The 21938-nt window shown below is 32.2% G+C and overlaps 2 protein-coding genes across 3 annotated transcripts in view; one reads left to right on the forward strand and one right to left on the reverse strand.

Moving 5' to 3' along the window:
• The window catches only part of LOC115883007 (cytochrome P450 4C1-like), a 29296-nt gene extending 8246 nt beyond the window's left edge, over positions 1-21050 (forward strand). Inside the window, exons 3-9 of the mRNA XM_030901279.1 lie at positions 4904-4994; positions 5057-5242; positions 5386-5765; positions 10342-10410; positions 10512-10606; positions 15073-15329; positions 20797-21050. Coding sequence (XP_030757139.1) covers positions 4904-4994; positions 5057-5242; positions 5386-5765; positions 10342-10410; positions 10512-10606; positions 15073-15329; positions 20797-20960 — 1242 coding nt within the window. The 3' untranslated portion in view covers positions 20961-21050. The remainder of the gene's footprint in view (positions 1-4903; positions 4995-5056; positions 5243-5385; positions 5766-10341; positions 10411-10511; positions 10607-15072; positions 15330-20796) is intronic.
• LOC115883009 (cardioacceleratory peptide receptor-like) overlaps positions 1-21938 on the reverse strand; it is a 115745-nt gene that overhangs the window by 25007 nt on the left and 68800 nt on the right. The gene's annotated exons all lie outside the window — the stretch shown is intronic.

The following is a 21938-nucleotide window of genomic DNA, read 5'->3' on the forward strand; positions in this document are numbered from 1 at the left end:
ATAAAACAAACGAAATATCAACAAAAACAACATTTATTTATTAAATAATGTTATACATATTATCTTTAATTATTAACTAATTATTTTTTGTTTAAGTGTCTTATATTCTAAAGAAATTAATCATTAAAATATAAAATATTTAAACAAAAAATAATAAAAAATATTGCTATTTCCTGTTAAACTGCAATGCTCAGCTTTAATTACAAACATTAAAATACCAATGTCCTTTGGCATTTGGGGTATTTTCGGTGATATTTATGCTCAAACACCATTTTTTCTTTTTTAGCCTGTTCTATTCTGATGGTCTTCCTGATGAGCCTTTCTTGCGAGCGCGAACCATAAGTTCTTTCGATGTACTTAAACAGCCGTTAAACGGTAGCCTACTAAAATGCCTTTAATAGATATTGTTAGCGATGGGAACTATCGAATGAATTAGACTATCGAATGGTTATTGAATGAATGATTTCAACTATCGAATGGTTTTATTCGAATAAAATCATTCATTCATTTGTATACTAAAGCATATGTGACTACCTCGCCGTGCGACTAAATGGTTATCGTTGAGCCACGACTATCGAATACTTTTGATAAATGAAATTTAGTATTCGTTTGATTTTTGTGTGCGTCAGTGCATTATTAGTTCTTCCAAATTTTTATAACTTCACCTTATAAATACTGTGCTATTTTTGGGTTTATTAAAATATTTAAAATACTAAAATAGTAGTTTTTTTAATTGACGATTGTGTGCGTCAAAATTTTTCCGAAAATTTGTGTGATTTTCCATAGCCCGATCTTTCAATTATTTTATTTTATATGGTATATAATATGGTCAATTTTTTAATGGGAAATTTTGAGAAGTAGCAATTTTTAAGAGAGATGAGATGAACTTAGAATTAATTTTAAAAATACATATTTGTATGTTAGATGTTTTAATAATACGAATTAGTTGAACTTAATAATCATATTTAAGTAATGTGGTTAAGTAAATGGGGGTTATCGAACTCAAACTATGGGATGAGAAAATTAAATTGAAAGTTTTACACGTGCCAATTTAAAAAAAAAAAGTTAACAATGTTTGTTTTTTGTTTATGCTAATTCTCTTATATGTAGTTTTTTGCGAAGAAATATTTCATTTATTTTTTAAAGTAAATGCCAGTAAAAGTAAATATTATTTTTAAATAGTAATATAAAGTACCTAATATAAATAATTTTGATTTCTAATTTTTTATTTATATTTTCCTTCCATTACACTGCATACTGTTATTATTATTTTTATTAAACCAGTCTTTGCTTAAAAAACATTAAAAATAATTTTCCTACATCCAAAATATTTTATTATCTAACCTAACCTAACCTAACCTAACAACAGAATATTAATAAAAAAAAATGCAAAATATTTATACATACCCCTAACTAACTAAAGCCAAACAATAATATTCTTTGCTAATATCAACTAATACCAATATATGGCAACAGCGCCCTTCATAATGTATTTTCTGTGTAAATACTAGCACTCAATAAAAAAAATAATGTGTCCTTATCTTTATATGACTCCGCAAAAAATCAAAGATGCCGGCTTCTTTCATAGCATTGCCACCGACCGCTGTCGGGTTTCCCGGAAAGAAACCTACGTCGCCGGGCGACAACTAAAATCCAGTTAATATTTTATTATAATCGATCCTGACCAATAAATGAATTTCATAAATGAATGAATTTTACAAATGAATAGTTTTTGCTGCCGAATTACTAGAATACAATATTTCAAGGCAGATGACGCATCTATTCGATAATTTTTATTCGAATAGTTTTCAACGAATGTTTTTTTACTAGCTATCGAATTATTCGAATGAATTGCAACTATCGAATGTTTCGATAGTATTCATTCGATAGTTCCCACTACTAGATATTGTGACGTCGTTCATGTCGGCGGAAAGTAACGCCTAGCCTTAAACTTTCTGCAAGAGCACCTGTGGGTCAGTGGCTTAGGCTATCGCTTCGTAAGCGAATGGTCCAGGTTCAAGTCTTACGCCGACCAAGACTTTTTTATATATTTTTTGCTTATAGCGTGATCTTATTGCATTGGTTTCACTCTTTTTATTTGGATTGGTTTAGTTATTTGGCGGGTTGGTTAGCGTGGTTATTTGGAGGGTGTTAATTCATTGGTTAGTTGGTTATTTGGTGGGGTTGGTTGATTTTTACTAATTTATATTTGTTTTTTATATTTTTATCAGTGTCGAGGTTAGTTGCGTTGGTTAAGTTGGTTATTTGGTGGGGTGGATAGCGTTGGTTTGTCCTTATAAAATTTCTATATTTCATAAAGCCGTCAAGTGCGTCACATCAACGACGTCATACCTATTAACGGCATTTTAGTAAGCTACCGTTTAACGGCAGTTTAAGTACAGCCAAGTTCTTTAGAATGAAGCTCTTGGTTGTACTTTAAAATAATTGTTTTTTTACAGTTAAATATGTAATACTTGTGAGAATTGTTTTTAACTGCCGTTCTGTATCAATATTTATGATGTGACCATATTATTAAATCGTGTTAATATTTCTAGCTTTTCTATTTTTGTGTTAAGCCTAATATTTTTTCCATATTCGTTTTCAATAAAAAATGCTGATCTTCAAAATTATCTTCCCTAAATCATTGAGGCCCAACAAATGTAGGTGTAGCGTTACTTACAGCACATTTTTTTGGTGAATAGTCAGTTGTTGTGAAGCTGAGGCACTATACATATGGATAATTTCACTTCATGTTTTATATTTTTAACATAATCTCTAACATACTGTTTCCTAATGCACCTAATGCATGTTTACAATTCGCAACGGTCGCAAACTGCAAGAAGTTAAATCAAGTAGTCAGATCAAGCCTACTCCATACTATACCGCATTTGGCACATTATCCTATTCCCATTCTATACCGCGTTAGAGACATATTCAATGCTGAAATAAGCTTGGAGGCGGGGCTTAGAGACTATGCTTTCTACATGGTATATTATGGAAATACGCATCCGGTATACCTCTCTAGAATATGCAGGTTGAGTCTTAAATAAGTGCAAATATTTTTAGGGGTAGTATATTTCGACCCTAGAAACACGATTATGAGGGTTTTTCTCGCGAAAAAAGTTGGAAATTTGGAATTAAAAAAAAATTGAAAATATTTGTTAGTTTTTAGTGAAAAAACATTATTTCTTGATAATATGGCAACATAGGTAGAGGATTAAATATACAAGAAAGAAAATCCAGAAAAGATCCAGTGGTTATTAAAATTTAAGCAAAACATCATTTTTTTGGAAATTTTTAAAGTAAAACAACTCCGTTATTTTGGATTTATTTGAAAAACTGTAAAGAGAAAATATGTTTATTTTATCGAGACCTACCAACCCTCAAAATATGTGCACTTATGTAAGACTCACCCTGTATCGCGCCCTGTATATTCTAGAGAGGTATATTCTAGATGTGTCACAAACTTAAAGTTTTGAATTTTAGGTACCTAGGTTTAAGCTTATAACGAAAGGAAAAAATGAAAACTTTCGAAATATTCTTCTTCACTGCTTATTACATTTTTGTTTTTACACTCACCGGCACGAAAAACGGTCACCTTTAAATTTTCATGCATTTTAAAGTTTTATGTCTTGTGTTCTAGTGGACCGATTTTGATGATGATTGAGCAATTTGTAGGTAAATTACTGGACGTTTTAGCATTTCTTTTTAAATTAAAAATTATTGTTGCTATCTATCAATTATTATTAATAATATAAATAATTATACGAGGAAAAACAAAATGTTGATATTTTGATCAAAGTTTGACCCACCTTATAGAATATTGTTAAGAAAGAAAAAATAATTTTATCATCTAGATACATCTTTTTCAAGAGTTTGTTTTTTGATTCATCTCAATAGCTTTATTTTTACTGGAGATATTCGCTTTTAAATAAGACAGTGCCGATTTACAGAAATTTTAGCATTGATAAAATCATCACCACACTTGATACTCATCACCACACTTAAAATAGGTTTATTGTTTTTGTAATATCACTGTCATTAAAAAGTCATATTATTATTGTTTATTAATATTTACTCTAGTGGAGATGGTTTTAAGTTCTGAAGTATCGGCTACTGGTGCTTCATCATGGCAGGAGGTCAAATTTTGAAAATAAAACCATATCTGCTGGAGTGACTACCTAACAGACAATAATATATGATTTTTCAAAGAAAGTGACATTACATTACATAAACACTATTTTATAGGTTTGTTGACTAGGACAAAAAGCAAGGGTATTTAATATAAAAAATACGAAAAAAAAAATGGCGCCGGGACGCACGTGTAACCGCCCATACTAAAATATGTTAATAAAAATTTGGTAGGCAGTTCTTTTAGTTTCAAAGTAAAGGAATTTTTCAATTTTTTTTATCTCAAAAACTGCGACTTTGACTGATTTTGATGTTATTACAATTTTTTTTGCAAATATTATTCTTAATCATAAATTGAAAACCGCGTTTCGCTAGCTACTGTAATTCTGGAGTTACGATTTTTAAAATTTTTAACCCCCTCCCAACCATACCAACCTCTTTTTAAACTCCCTCCCAACCATATCAACCTCCATACCAATAGTTATGGTCGGCTAATAAAGCTATTGAGATGAATCAAAAGACAATGCCCGTTTTTCGTACCGGTTAGTGTATAAATCAATGCTTGTACTATTTGCAGGTTAGTTATTAGACGATTGGCATTAAAAAGCTCTTCTCTGTGTGTCAGTTTAGATATAGTTCTTAGAAAATTTTATCAAAATTAAAAATTGTACAAGTTATTCTCTGTAATCAAATATTTGTAAAATGTGTCAAAATAATCTAGTTTTAATTTTCTAAGTGCAATAATTTTCATATATGTATATTGTTTCTATAGGCTATTATTTCATCTACAAAACACCTCCAAAAATCTGCTATCTACTCATGGCTTGAAAGGTGGCTTGGTCTGGGTTTGCTAACCAACACAGGTGTGTAAGATATCAGATATCTATTACATAAATATTCTATAATAAATTAATCAATTTATTAGGAGATTCGTGGCAAGCCAGAAGAAAAATTCTTACACCAGCTTTTCATTTTTCCATTCTACAAGGATTTATAAGTTTATTCAACGATGAAACTAGAAAAATGGTAAAATTAGTAAAAGATTGCCACCTGAATACACCAGTCAATGTTGCCCCTATTGCGTCAGATGCAGCGCTATATGGAATAAATGGTAATTTCCATTTTATATTTCCAAATAGTTGTGGCAAAATATTCAGACAGTCAACCAAACTAAATCAAGTTATTTACTTGTATATTGTAGAAACATTAATAAATGTTTTTTACAATATCTAATAATATAAAAATATATTTTAGGTACGTCCATGGGTATCAGATTGGATAAAGTTGAAGGTGGAGCGGAATATCAAAAGAATATTCACAAATTATCCAATAGTATATCTCTACGAAGCGTTAGACCATGGTATTTCAATGATATATTTTATTTTTTTATCACTACTGCTGGACGATACGAATACAAACTGACCAATGCCGTGCACCGATTTGTTGATGACATTATTAAGAAAAAGGCTACAACCTTTGAAACGTTTAATATTTCAAGTGACAAAAATTACGATCAACTAGAATATCAAAAAAAGAAGTTGGCCTTATTGGATTTGCTCCTTAACGACAAAATTAAAAATAATTCTATAGATGATCAGGGAATTAGAGACGAGGTGAACACATTTATGTTTGAGGTAAGCAAGAAATAGGTAAACAAATATAACTGGTAGGTACCTAGAATGGTAAATGTCGAGGTAAATGTAGAATGTTTAGGAGGGGAGTTAATCACCGCGACCTTACAGATCTATTGTGTGTTCCCCCTTCTTGAGTTATAACAAGTTATAACTCATCATACAATCTCAGGGCTTTAACAAAAGCCAGTATCTGAGACGGCTCCACAGAGGCCAGGTCTCCATCCTCGACATCAGCCGTACCAAAGTTCATGGCAGGAAGGTCGTCGTCTCGACGCACTCAGTGATAAGGTGTTCTGGTGTTTCCCTATTTTCCCCACAGAATCTGAATATTGTATATTGTAGAAACATTAATAAATGTTTTTTACAATATCTAATAATATAAAAATATATTTTAGGTACGTCCATGGGTATCAGATTGGATAAAGTCGAAGGTGGAGCGGAATATCAAAAGAATATTCACAAATTATCCAATAGTATATCTCTACGAAGCGTTAGACCATGGTATTTCAATGATATATTTTATTTTTTTATCACTACTGCTGGACGATACGAATACAAACTGACCAATGCCGTGCACCATTCGCCGTTGTTTCTCAGCTTCAGCCTACTGAGGTGTTCGTTGGGGAGATTATTAAGTATTGCAATCCAAAGATTGTTTTTACTTAAATCAAGGAAAATCTTTGATTTTTTTCGGTTCTGAGGAACTTTTTCGAGTGTCTTAGACCGTTGGAGGACACCTATTCGAGGTTACGGATGGAGTCTTCCAGATTCTTCAGTTGGTCCGATTTCAGTTGGTTCCCGCTTGGAGCTACTTCTGGTTACCTAAATGAGAGTATTCTGAAAAGTTGTCGACCTCACATTTCGACCCAACTTTTCCTTTTTTTTTGTGTACAAAGGCGATCTCAATAGGTGAAAGTATTTGTCGTCCGAGTGAAACTTTCAGCATCAGGAATGTAATGAAATTATTAGGAGCTAAATCTATAAAATATGGGCTAACCACGCACATGTGGCCATTTTAGCGCGATTTTTGCCAGGGGCAGCTTGTTCTATGAGGAAGAAGTTTGAGGCAGTGTCTCACCAATAAATTTATAGAATTACACGTATTAATTAATTGAGAATTTGTACATAATTCTTCTTCTTCTTCAACTCGCATTTATCCACACATCTGGATAGAGGTTTGTCCTATCCTTTGCAATGTCTCTCTGTTTTGTGCCGTATTTAACAACCGTTTACCTGCCACTTCTCTAATGACGTCCACACAACGATTTTGTGGCGTTCTACACTTTTTTAGTTTGGTTTGGTTAGGTCTTAGCTTCCACACTATTATTCTATGCGTCTACCTGTCTTTATCTAGTCTGGTTAGCCACTTCCTGAATTATATCGGTAACTCTTGTTGGCTTCCTGACATTTTTATTACGAATTTTGTTTCGTAGAGAGACCCCTAGTATACATCGTACCATAGCTTTCTGAGTTGTTAAGAGTTTATTTGCAAAAGATTTTGTTAGACTGGTCGTTTCCAGTCAGTATGTTTGCACAGGAAAAATACAGGTGTTATATACTTTTCGATTTAGGTTTATGGGGATAGTATTGTTTGGTTTGGTTGTAAATCTATACTAATCGTATACGTCTTGTTATTTCTGCGTGTTGGTTTTCTTTTCCAAGTCAGATATTGTAGCCTAAATATATACAATAAGTGCAAATATTTTCAGGGCTGGTAGATCTCTATAAAAGAAGCATATTTTCTCTTTATCGTTTTTCAAATACACACATGTCCAAAATTATTGCATATATTGTTTAAAAATATACGGAAAGGAATTTAAAGAATCTTTTTTTATACATAGCTTTGATAATCTGTAATAAACAATTTTTTGTTAAAATGGATATAGTAAAAAATGTTTATCGTTCAGACCCAATATTATTACAAATTCTTGCACATTTCGATTTGTGGTCTCTTGGGTTTCAGAAGAAATTTGACCATTGTTTTGGCGTTAAAATGCCTAGAAACATTATTTCACAGTTTAATAGAGTAAGAATAGTAATACTGTCTCAACAGGGCTACCGGCAAGTTGCAATAGCTGAAATTGTAGGAGTTAACCAAAGCAATGTTTCGCAAATATTAAAATAATTCCGGGAGACAAACGAGGCTACAGATCGGCCTGGAAGAGGTAGAAAGAAAATTAGTACTGCTGTGCAAGACCGTCAAATATCCCTAATTGCACGACGCAATCCCCTGCTTTCTAGTACTGCCAGCGGCGTGTTGTGACAATTATAGGCGGGGAAGCGAATCGGTAAAAAACCCTATTTCGAGACATTACTTTTACATTTTCTTAAAAAACTTACCTTTGAAAATTCCGAGGCCAATTCCATTGTTCTGTTAAAATTCTATCGAAAATTATTGACATGCCTTTTTACACTTTTGTGAAAATTATTTAAATCTGTAATCCCGGCTACGTTCCAGTTAGTCTTCTACTTATATTAAAAAGTAAACAGGGCCAACAAAATAATTTGGATAATTTATTGCAGCCGGTTAACCACTCATAGTTGTCGTAAAACCCAACATGAAAATGTCTAATGAATTTTTTTACCGACTTCTCCACCCTGGTCTCTAAATTGATAGGAACCGTTGGCCTACCAGACTTAATAATGTCACTTTTTTCTTGGAAGTTCCGACTAGAAAATCCCTTTTTAACAACACACATACCTACAACACAAACAGTCTAAATTATTGTCCACATACTAGCAGAAGCTGAAGATTGCCCTTCTTGACCCTCCATTACAATCGAAACAGTAAACACTAAGTTAAATCCGAAAAAAATACAATATTACCTATAAAATCGCAAGCGGACCCGTCCTGATAAATTAAAAGTCGCGGAAGGCGGCCGAAAGATCGCTGCCGTGGCTAGCAACTGTGCGCGATTTTCCGGCTTAAATTTGCCGTTTGCGTTCGAGGTCAATAACACCTGCATGAAGGAGGGATAGGCGACCGGCGGCGATTTCCAGGCGCACCTCCATGCATTAAAAGGCTAATTAAATTTACTACGTTTATGTAAGGTTTCAAATAAATAATTTTAACAAATTAAATTAATCTTTTGTTATAAAATAACAGTATTATTAACGTTTAACTATTTATTTTTTTATCTTTAAAAAGTTTAGGGAAGCGGTGCTTCCCCCGCTTCCATGGATCGCACGCCGCTGAGTACTGCTATTAAAAATGAGTTAGCTCGCCTTGAAGAAGTAAATGTTTCAAGAAAGACCAAGAAGAGCAAGAAGAATCCATGCTAGAGGATTACATTTAAGGAGGCCTCTACGTGTTCCGAAGCTTAATTTGCAGCACAAAATTACGCGACTACAATGGGCTGAGGAGATGAGAGCAAATGAACCGAATTCGAATTTCGTCGTGTTTAGTAATGAAAGAAGAATAGGCCTGTTGTCAGACTCGCGACGAACTTTGGTCTGGAGAGCATCTGGAAGACGAGCACGCTTGAATGCAGCTCAACCCCGTGTCCCCTTTCAAGGGGGAAGCATTATGGTATGGGCAGGTATAATGCACGGAGCTCGAACTCTTGTTTTTATTGATGGCACAATGACAGGCGCCTCATATCTTAGAGACGTTTTAGTTTATTGTGCGTCCATTTCGAGGGGCAGTGGGGGATGAATTTATTTACATGGACGACAATGCTCCTTCCCATCGCACTGTAGCGGTTCGCGAATTTTGTGAGGAAGAGGGTATAAGAAAACTGTGGTCTCCAGATATGAATGTGGTCGAGCATGCCTGGGACATGCTAAAACACCATATTATATATATATATATAGTACTTTAAATGAATTGAACATTTCTGCGCGCGAAACATGGGAAGCCATTCCTCAACATCTTCTGGACAACTTAATTGAGAGCATGCCTCGTCGTCTCACAGCTTGCATTGAGGCTCGAGGAGGCAATACAGACTATATATTAGTTATGAAAAATAATTAAAGTTGTTTTCAATATTTTCTGTTTTAAATAAAATTTGCTTGTGTTGATTTTCACTCATTATGAAGTAAAATTATAATAACAGCCTAGTTGCACTTAGATTTTTAATTTTATATTAGTTAGTCGTGTAGTAAGCCAAAAGTCGTGATCCAAAAATATAAAAAGAATCATATTAGGTCCAAAATAAAATAAAAATATCGTTATATGCAATAATTTTGGCCATGTTTGTAAGGCCAAAATAACCAACACATTTTACTTTGAAAATTAAAAATATATATTTTTCACTTAAATTTGGAGAACCACTAGAGCTTTTTTTCTATTTTCTTCCTTGTAAGTTTAATCTACTACCTATGTTGTAATATTATAAAAATATTATGTTTTTTAAGTAAAAATTAAAAAATAAACTTCCAAAAAATATTTCAAAAAATTCCAAATTTTCCAAAAAAAATTTCGCGGATAAAACCTCAGACGTGTTTGTAGTGTCGAATAATATATTTCATAATTCTGTATAATGTATGAGGTCAAATCTATAGGAACTAATTTAAATTGGTTCAGATTGTTTTTTAAAGGTTCCAATAATCGTTAAAAACTCAATTTTGCTTTTAGGGTCACGATACTACAGCAGCAAATTTGACATTTACACTAATGCTATTAGCTTGTCATAGAAAAATACAGGTTGGTATCATATATTTTTATAATTAATTAAGATTGTAGTTAATACATATTTTTGTTCCATTATTGTTAAACATACCACTAAATTGAATATTATTTTTTAGGATGAAGTATATGAGGAAATCATACATATTTTAGGCACAAACTTGGAAAAGGAACCAACGTATAATGACTTACAAGAAATGAGTTTAATGGAAAGGTATTGGATAATTATTATGAATACCCACTACTACATACTTTTAAAAGTTAATTACAGTTGGGGATTGGAACCTTTGGTGTTATAACAGTAAAATAAAACACTAACAATACACCAAAAAACTTTACTCTCGCACTGGACGTGCATTTCGTTAATAATGTTAGCGTCATCTGTTTATAATGGTAACAAGGTTAGCGATACGCGTTTCTGGTGCAAAAGTAATTTTTTTTGTCAGTTATGACACGTATTAATTAATTTTTATCAAGGAACCCTTTTTAACTGTAAAAAACGGCGGAAATGTATATTTTTTCTCTGGGTATTGTATTACAGGTACGGACAAAAAGTTATTACTCTTCAAAACAGTTAAATAACGTGCAGGTGGTGCATTTTAATTAGAATAAGACAAAATCAAATATCGCAATTAATAAAACTTTCCTCTTGAAGCCGAATATTTTATGTGACTATATACTTTTATTAAAACTTTTCGAAAGGAGTCTAAAACAACAAAATATATATTATATTACATGTTCTATTCACTAAAAAAGTTTTTATCAGTTTGCTCTAAAACTGTTTTTTGCAAAAGTTTTTGACGTGGAAATATTTTACTATAGCAAATAAATGTATATTAACCATATAAAACTCTGCGCTGAATGACTAAAATATTCTGTAAAGTTCCATATAACTTTTTACGAGATAAAAACAAATAATACACAAAGTTACAAGTTACAAGTTTATTTGAATGATAAAACAAAGGCAAATGATCAAATGAACTATTCTTAATTTTGAATTTCTATTTTCTTTATTTTAAATGTTTATAACAAGTTAGTCAAGTTGTACTAAATAAAATAAATATTTAATTTTTTAATAACTATATGACAAGTTAGAGTGTTATATTTTGATAAATAATTATAAAAATATGATTTGCTTTAAAAATTTAATATGATGATACAATGAACATGAGAGTAAAACAAAAAAATGTTAATGCTATAATACGTACGATTACTTTATACCCAGCCTTTTTTTAGAAAATTGATATTTATGTATTCTGATATGTTTATAACAAGTTATTGCAGAATTTACATTTTGAGATAGAATTTTTTTAAGAAAACAAGAGTTTTTGTGGTTTTAATTAACTAAAGTTTTAATACGTACATATTACCAAAAATGGCAGCCGCAATCAATCAATTAATCAATCAATTAATGCTATACATACGATTACTTTATACCCAACCTTTATTTAGATAATTGATATTTATATATTCTGATATCCTTATGACAAGTTATTGCAAAATTTACATTTTGAGATAGAAATATTTTTAAGAAAACAAAGGTTTTTGGTTTTAATTAATTAAAGTTTTAATACGTCTTACGAAAAATGGCAGCCGCAATCAAAAATGCCAATTATTTATAAAACCTATGTCCTACATTTTTATCAGTAATACATATTTAATAAAACAGAAATTTTATATACAGAAACGTCAATATGTTTATGGATAATAAGTTAGATATATACAGTGTGACATAGAAATTGCAACATCCAGTATATGCTTAGCTATATTTATATTTAATTATAATGTTTTGTCGTTAATCAGGAGATTAACAGGCAGGAGCAGAAAGTGTACTCGTAGGGGCAGTGGGGTTTTAAGAAGAAGAAGAACCGTTAATCCCAAAGAGACGCTCCTGACTGTCTCAGTCTGTTTACAAATAACGAAATAACCAGACTGTATTTAATTTCAAAAAGAAACAAACAGGTTTTATTTTATTTTTGATAATTATTGGTACGGAGACATACAGTTTAATTGCATTTGGAGTATTGAGAATATTGTTTTGCAGTACCTCCTCTAAGAAGACGTGCCATGTTATTGTCAATTAAATGAGTCTGAAGAAGGTATAGATCATACCAAATAAACTTTTAGTCATGTGATTAAGCTTGACCGGCACAGCGTTCCCCACTTTTACATATTTTCTTTTAATCAAAATATTTTAAGAAACAAAAGTAAATTAATTATAAATATATAACAGATATATTATCGGGAAGCGGTCTGTTCTAAATCAGACTCAATTTATTCTATAGTTCTAAATTTCGACATGGTTTATGCCTTCCTCAGGAGCGTAAAGAATTAGAGTTATATATAAAGGTATAGACATACAATACATCAAGAGAACCACAAAACAAACATGAGAAATAAATTTGACACCCATACAGTATAGTACGATATTTTAGTATAAGATGGTAGTATCACAAATCACAACACAATTCATTTTTACCAAAAACTCGTAATATAAAACTGAAGTGTCAAAACGATTAACAATGTCAAGAAATAAATAAATAAATTCTAGTTCCAGTTAGTCAGTCCGACGCGGCGCCGAATACGTCAATGGTTGGCAAAAATGAATTTAAAAATCGCGCCCTCGATTACGTAACTAAAAGTTTGGTTGGTATCGCTTTTAGGTTAATAGGTTTACGAGAGGCTTCGATTAGACCTGTTCGGTGTTGAGATTTGAATAGATGAACATTGAATTGTTATAGATGAACACCGGTGTTTATCTCGACACCGGTGTTTATCTCAACACCGGTATTTATCTCTACACCGGTCTTTATCTCAACACCGATTTTTATCTCAACACCGGTGTCGATGTCGATGGTGCCGTTTGTTTGTTTTTTTAATGTAATATTTTTTAGTTTGTTTTACAGCTACCAATTTTTGTTTCTTTATGTTTTGTTTTGTTTTCTGTTTGTTTTTGATTAAACAATTTTTTAATCTATAGTTGTTTATCTGACGCATCCACTTTATTTTAGTGATTAGTCTGGCAAAAAAATATACTTATTTAAATTTGAAAGCTTTAAGTTAAAGTCGGTGCGCTTTAATAAACGATAAAAATAAGCACCGATACGACATTATTATTATCAGGTTTATTTTGAACTTATTAATTAACATTATTTTTGTGTTTTTTAACCCGTTTACCAAACACCAGTGTCTATACCAAAAGTGGTATCGATACCACTTTTGGTATCGAGATGAACACCGGTGTCCAGACCAACACCGGTGTCGAGATGAGAGTGGCGTGTCACCATGCACATCGTAGGGGCAGTGGGGCTATAAGAAGAAGAAGAACCAGTAATCCCAAAAAGATGCTCCTAAGACTTGTGCATTTAGTGACCACTTCAGCAAAAGCAGCAATTGCATATGAATCTGAAGTCACGTTTTTGTTTGTGGACTCATGATGGTCGTAGATGAGTTGATGAGTCAGAGCAGATATGAAAAAGGTAACAACCTCAATTTTGCATGGAGCGTGATACTGCGCTTACTGGGCGTTATGGTTTGGGCTAACCATAACAGTTGGAAGTAGATTACCGCTAGTTTTTTTTGGACAATGATATGAATGTTCAATCCTACATTAATAACGTGTTGGAACCTCTCGCGTTACCCGACCTTCAGCAACTGCATCTGCAACTGATCTAATTTTCCAGCAAGACAATGCCAAACCATATACGGTTACAGTTACTAGAAAATTCCTCCAAAAAGTTAATGTAAACCTTCTTCCGTGTCCCGCAATGTCACCAATCTCCTATTGAAAATGTCAGTGGCGTGCGGTGAAATTTCTACAAGGGGAAGCGATTTGATAAAGTTAATAAAAAAAGTCGAAAAATATGTTTAACAGATCACATATAAACCACTACCTAGATTCATATTACTTGCTATGAATTATTAATTAAAAAGCTTGGTCTCAACGTATAGGGAAGCGCCGGCGCCGCTTCCCCCGCTTCCATGGACCGCACGCGCCTGGAAAATGTCTGGGATGTGACAAGTAGAAGGCAGAGTCGGTTGCCACATCTTATATTGGATATACAGTATATACATCAAGAGATAATGTTGCCCTGAGAGAACCTACCACAGGAAGATATCGGCCATCTCATTCACGATGCCACGAAGAGTCAGGGTGCATCCACACCATCCTAGAAAAAGCGGAACGGCGTATCGGCGTAACGACCTTGAATCGATTTCCAGCAATTCCATTGGCTGAAACTTTTGACAGATGAAATTTTTGACAGATGAATTTTTCAGCCAATTGAATTACTGAAAATCTATTCAAGGTCGTTACGCCGTATACGATCCGCTTTTTCTAGGATGGTATGGATGCACCCTCACAGAATAAACACACAGCAGCTCGCTATTAAATTATTAAGAATTATTTTCAATAAATTTGTTTGAAAATATCATCGGAGATAAATAATATGAATAATATTTCATATTTATCTCCACTACTTCTCAAGATATTCGTAAAATATATTTACAAATACTGGGTGTTGCAATTTCTATGTCACACAGTTTATGCATAGTTAAAATTAAAGCTTATTAAAAGTGACACAACCCTTTTTGTTAACAACCCTCTCTCTCATACACTAGAAAAGTTATTATTAACATTTTTCAGTCCGAGTATGTCCTTTATAAGAAAATCTATTTTAGATGTATCAAAGAAAGTTTAAGACTTTACCCCAGCGTGCCTTTTATAGGACGAATAACCAGTGAAGATATAGTAACAAAGGCTGGAATTATACCGAAAGGTCTATCGACTCATATTCATATTTACGACATCCACAGGGACCCCAAATACTGGCCAAATCCAGAAAAGTTTGAACCGTCTCGATTTTTGCCGGAAAATTGTAGAGACAGGCATCCTTACTCTTATATACCTTTCAGTGGGGGACCAAGAAATTGCATAGGTAATAGAGGAAAATTATTGCCAGCATAGGTTTTAGAAAACCTCTTATATTATGATATATCGTATTTATTTAATTATTTAAATCATAATATACATTTTTGATATTTTAAACAAAATTATGAATATTTTCATAATAAGTTTACATTTTTTTTAAATAATTAAGATAATTTTTTTACATTTCAAAACTGTATACCGGGGGCATCATCGTTGGAAACAAATAATTCCATACAAATTTTACATCCAAATAACAGCTAAGCCAAGTGTTACTGGTGTAGTGTTATCTACGGTTAGTGTACCTGAAATTCATTTTTGTAATTCAAAACATGTTCAAATTAAAGAATATGAAAATTGGAGAAATATAATTCGACATTAACAAAATTATAACTGGACAATTAAGGTATGTTGGCATTTGCCTGGTTTTGTTACCTGTTGCAGTTTTAATTTAAAAATAGATGCAGTTTTTCTTAAATTAGTTCTTCCACTTGGTGTACAAAGGTCGGAAGTCCAACAGTTAACGTTTTGAAAAAAATCACTTTAAAAAATAATATGTAAGTTATCGTAGAGTATTTATTGTGCATAAAATACAACCATGACTAAAAGTTTTGAGAGGTTTATTAATACAACGAAAGTGAACATTTCTGGGCTAATAAAAATAACATTACATTTTTTAGTAATAAGAAAAAAATAAATTCTTGGACATCCGCCCCGAATTTTAGAAAACCCAAAGTCCGATGTCCACACAGAAAATCAAAAAACATTTAATCCCGAAAAAAACATACATGAGCAAATAATATTACTTTTAACGGACATCATCACTATCTAGATTATTATTTGACGATTTCTTATTTCCATGAGGTAGTTTCATGTCGAATGGTTTGCATGACTCTGGGATCCATCCTTAGGAATCGTCGTAAATCAATTTTCTGAAAACGTTCGAAACGTTGTTTTGAAAGTTTGTTTTATAAAACAATGTAACAATATGATCAGTGGTACATCTAAAATGCACACATTTGGAAATCTCTTCAGCATCTGAATTTCGTTTCCTCTGAACAAATGGAGCTTCATTACCTTTTGATATTTTGCCTAAAGAAGAAGGCTTGTTTAAAATCGTCCAGTACCATTTATACACTTTGTATTTTCAACAAGTGCTGATAAACTGAACCCAGTCATGGGGAACGCAAATATCTATAGTTTTAAGCATCTTATTTTGATAACAGAATGTATTGAATCAACCTCCACGTGCGAGTGGCAGTGTGGCCCTTCAGGAAGTACTTGTGATTTATTTCTTTAATATTAGGAAATTTGTGCAGTATGTAAAAGTACATAAAAACTAAATGAATATTTCGTATCTGGCCAGCACAATTGTTTGACTATATTGTTATCCGAATGTTTTCATGTTTCATACAGTTGAGGTCTACCCATTTTAGTAAGCAAGAAGCCATTTCGTTACCCCCTCTAGCACCAATAGTTTCACCCCATACTACGCATGTCGCTTCATTATTCTTAGTCAAGTTCAAAATTGTAAAGTTTAGAGTCCATAATTTTCGTAAATAAAATGACTTACAATTATTTGTCAAGCTCGGTGTAACAAGACATTTTTGTAAATCAAATGTCAGTAAAATTTCATCTGAATTCATTTGTTTTAATCTCTCTTTATCTCCTTTTTTAAGATCGTATCTCCTTTTTGCTTCCATATAATGTGCATTTCTTTCTACGATAATAATTTCTTTTTCCTATTCATTCTAAGCATCCTTTAATCTTCTTTCAAATTCATCGCAATCATCGCATGTATCAGTTTCCGGGATTTTAAAAGATAAATTGTATTGTGTGTTGAATATCTGCCTATAATAACTTTCCTTAACAGGATTGTTACCAGTTCCAGACTTTTTTTCTTTATAAAGGTTATACATAATTATAATATTAAGACTGCATTCTAAATATCTTCTCTTAGTATTATCTCCGCGATAATGGCTCTCGTACACTGGAAACGGTTCAATGCGATCTTTTACAAATTTTATTCCTTCTTTACAAATTTTATTAACCTTCAAATACAGCGCTTGTCGAGATGCCCGTGCTCTAAAGGCGGATGTCCAAATACAAATTTAGCGCGCCAAAAATTGAGCGTGGTTTAAAGGCAGATGTCCTTATACGTCTTTAGTACACCAAATACATGTGGACATCAGCCTAAAAAAATATTTACATTTTTTTTTATGTAAAGGAATTATACCTACTCTAGATTTTTTTTGGCATATGCTTTTAATTCTCATATATCTAGTAATGCATAAACCTATTTATTAAAAAAATTGGACTTCCGACCTTTGTGCACCAAGTGGAAGAGTTATAAACAGCTTGCCCAAAATTGTTCAAATTTAGAATGTGTCTTCAGCATATGCAGACCTTTAGTGCACGGCCACACAGAAAGCGTTTTAAGCGTGAAGCATCTTTTGCGTCTAAAACAAAATATCAGGATTATATAGGAGTGGCCCCACCAAAAGCGTCTAGCGTTCGGCGTGTCTCGCAAAAAACGCAAATGAAAACAAATCAATTTGTTTTCTGTAGCGTCTTTAGTGTTTTCTATGAGACCCCGTCATAGGCGGACGTAATATTTAATAATACAATAAAAATAAATTAAATACATAGTATGCATTTTTTTTCATTTTAGGATATTATCTAAAAATGTTTTTATGATAACATCTACTGTTTAGGAAGATTCTATTAAATTCAAAAATTTGAAGGAAATGTTTGAAACGTTGAAAAAGTAATAAATTAAAGGAATATTTTCTTACGCGTAAAAAAGAGTTTTTATGCGTAAAAAGTGTTTTTTTTTGCGTAAAAAAGTTGTTTAACAGAAACAAATAGTTTTTGACGCGTAAAAATAGTTTCTTACGTGTAACAAATAGTTTTTTACAAGTAATTTTTTTTCCTGTAAAAAAGTTTTTTTTTACCAGAAACAATAAGTTTTTGACGCCTAAAAATTAGTTTTTTACGTGTAACAAATAGTTATTTACACGTAATTTTTTTTTGTGTAAAAAGTTTTTAGCAGAAACAATAAGTTTTTGACAGTAAAAATTAGTTTTTACGTGTAACAAATAGTTTTTTACACGTTAAAAAAATTTTTTTTGGTGTAAAATTGTTTTTTTACCAGAAAATAAAAATGTTTTTTTACCAGAAACAATAAGTTTTTGACACGAAAAAAATAATTTTTTACGTGTAACATATAGATTTTTACACGTAACAAATAGTTTTCTACCAAAAGAAATAGTTTTTTACGTAAGAGTTTTATTCGCGTAAAATAATACAAATAGTTTTTTACGTATAACAAATGGTTTTTTACACGTAATAATTTGATTCACTTTTACAAAATTTGTATTAAAATATCAATATTTCTCACAAATACACGTCGCGGCACTACGTATTTCTAAACCGTTAACACGTTTCGTTACAACTAGCTCGTGTGTCAGGGCTGCGTCCGTCTCGCTAGCTCGTATGTCACGGCTTCGAATGTTTACTCCCAGCACGCGTAAAGAAGTTTCACTCCAAAAAGTTTCATAAATGATGTCCTAAAATTGCGTTAGCATATTAGTATATATGTATATATTACTATATGTATATAGTAATATATACGTATTTACTAATCCATTATATAATTATAATTCTTTATTATATTATACTATAATTACAACAAGTAACCACAATACTCCAACATAAAAAAAACTATACACATATAAACTAAAATTCGTAAAATAAATGGTAAATAATAATTATTATTTTTACACACACCACTGGCACTAGCAGTAGATTGTGCTTGTCGCCGGATATATGCCCCGGCCCGTCCACAATTCAATCCCAGCATCTTTTATCTTCGTCTCTTCAACGCTAACCGCGCCGATCTCGCCTATCTCTTTCTCACAGGATTGATTGTTGAACGGGCCGGGAATCCACGAGCTTGCGTCATTACTAATTGACATCTTGATAGAAACTGCAGACCTGCCGCGTCTTCTGCGTGTTTTTTACTGGACACAAATCGAAAAAAGCGTTTAAAATGGTAAAATCGCAAAAAGCGCTTGAGATGCAAAAAACGCAAAACGCTAAAAACGCTTTCTGTGTGGCCGTGGGCTTAAAAAATTATTTACGATTTGGCTGTCAAATCAACAGGGACGATTCAAAATTTGCATGGTATTTCCTATGTTTCCAATGCCGATACACAACCCGGTATAATAAGCAAAGCAAATGAATTAAATATTATATTGACATAAACTTCTCACTTCAAAATTAGCTACCTCTAAAGTTTACCTCTACGTACCATACATTTTACACCTTTTTTTAATTAAAAAATAACCACCCTGTATAAAATTATCAAGCAATCAATACAAAATGATAAGTGGTTAGGTGATAATTATAATAATCGGACCAAATAATGAATATACAATATACCTACACCCGGTATATTGATAAATTAGGATTGATTGACGTATTCAATTGTTTTCTGTCACTTTTTTTTCACCGCAAACGACAATACCTTTTGATATTTTTAAATGGCACTCTCGGTATTTTTTACTCGATAGAAAATGACACCCTGAATAGAATGACATAACACATGTCAACTTTTGACATTTTCGCTTAAAAAATAGTATTTTAAATTTCGATCTAGAGTGCCATGGCTGTGTTAAAAAACACCAAATTTAATCTAGGAGCTTTGGAAAATTTGATTTGATCGTCTAAAGTTTTTCATGTCTTGTCCTGGTCTGTTAAAAGATGACCAAATCGTATTTCTAATCTTATCTTAATATTTGGAAAACGCATTTTTTTAAGAATAATTTGGTACTACACACTTGTTATTTCGAGACAAATTGTCATTATGAACCGCATGTGACAATTTCACATAAACCATATTCAGAGTGTCATTTCTATCGAATAAAGTAAAACATACTAAGGGTGCTATTTAAAAATTAAAAGTTATAAGAAAGTAGTTATTTCCCGTGAAACAGGAAATGACCGAAAACAACTGAACACGCTAATCAATCCTAATTTATATCATATACTAACATACCTAACAAATTTCGTTTTTTTTCTGAAAAGATAAATGATATAGGGGTAAGAAACACCCGGTATATGACCGACAGTGCCAGATGTATGTCATCTTGAATAAAATGTTTTTTACTTGTTGAATTTCTTGGATGTCATCTGTCACAGTCTTATACTATTTTGCTGTATATGCTATGGATATAACATAGCAACAATAATACCGTATGATCGAAAAAAACGACGTCCAATTGGCTTGGAAATGACGATCAATGAGATTCCCGATGTAATTTTACATATAAAACGACTGCGATCTTCATTTCAAAGCCATCGCTCACACCGTTTTTCTTTCGATCATATTGTATATTCTTTCATATAATAATAATATTCTCAGAGGTTCTAATTCTATTATTTTGCATTTAAAAGATAATACTATTTAATTTTAGGACAAAGATTTGCGATTCTCGAAGTTAAGACTGTTTTATGCGGAATTCTTCGGAATTTTATATTGGAACCAGTAGATACACCTGAAACGCTAGTATTGATACAGGAGTTAATACTACGGTCAAGAGATGGAGTGAAAATAAAATTTGTTCCAAGAGAGAAATAACATTCATTTGCTTATTTTAAAATATCACTGTAAGAAAGAATATATTTGTTTTATTTTTGATTGTTAATAAATAGTCTATTTGCTACTTAACTCAAAGAGAAAACATATACCTACCCTGTAGCCTATCAAAACATTATTTATTTCATACGATATCATAAAGCACAGCTTTACATATTGAATTTATAATTTTTTATGGGACTGAAATTAGTAGAAGGAATAAACAAACTAACTAAAAAAAAATAATAGTACTAACCGCTATCGAACAGCTTTTGAACAGACCCTGTTTGAAAAAGATCGCTTTTGAACTGCTTTTGAACAGGTTCTGTTCAAAAGCCACGAGTGCACCGAAATGGAACGAAATTACTAGACCGATATAGGTACCTACTTTCGAACAATGTCGGTTTAGTAGATATGTAACATCTTAACGATTAAAATATTCAACAATGTTAAGTTACTTTTACCGTTAGATTTCCCGGACATTTTATCAAATTCTGGCCGGACCACTCCGGACACATTAAAATCCGGACATGCTTGGGTAAATCCGGACGTATGGAATCTCTAGGAAAATATAATTGCCTAGTAATAACATTTTCTATCCGTCTTTGACATTGTAGTACGAGAGCTAGAAACGTCGAGAAAACAAGTATTTTAAGAAAGCTGGCTCTTTAACATATCGTTTACTATGCTCTTTGGAACAGCATGCGGTCCGTCTGCCTGTCGGTAAACGTTGCGGTCCCTACTGCGCATTGAAAGAAGATGCTATATTTTTATTGGTCCTTTAAATTCTAGTATTGAATATAAACCGAGCGAGTCTCCATAGCGCAGCGCGTAGAGTTTCCGACTACGAACCGAGGAGTTGGAGGTCAGGGCAAACACTTTTTTATTTTATTTTCGTTTATATTCTGATAGTAAAGTATTAAATAATTCTGGTAATTAAAAAAAAACAAATATGTAATACTTTACTATCAGAACATAAAC

Source organism: Sitophilus oryzae, unplaced genomic scaffold (genome assembly GCF_002938485.1).
Source record: "Sitophilus oryzae breed Bouriz unplaced genomic scaffold, Soryzae_2.0 scaffold_1801_pilon_pilon, whole genome shotgun sequence".
Taxonomy (NCBI): domain Eukaryota; kingdom Metazoa; phylum Arthropoda; class Insecta; order Coleoptera; family Curculionidae; genus Sitophilus; species Sitophilus oryzae.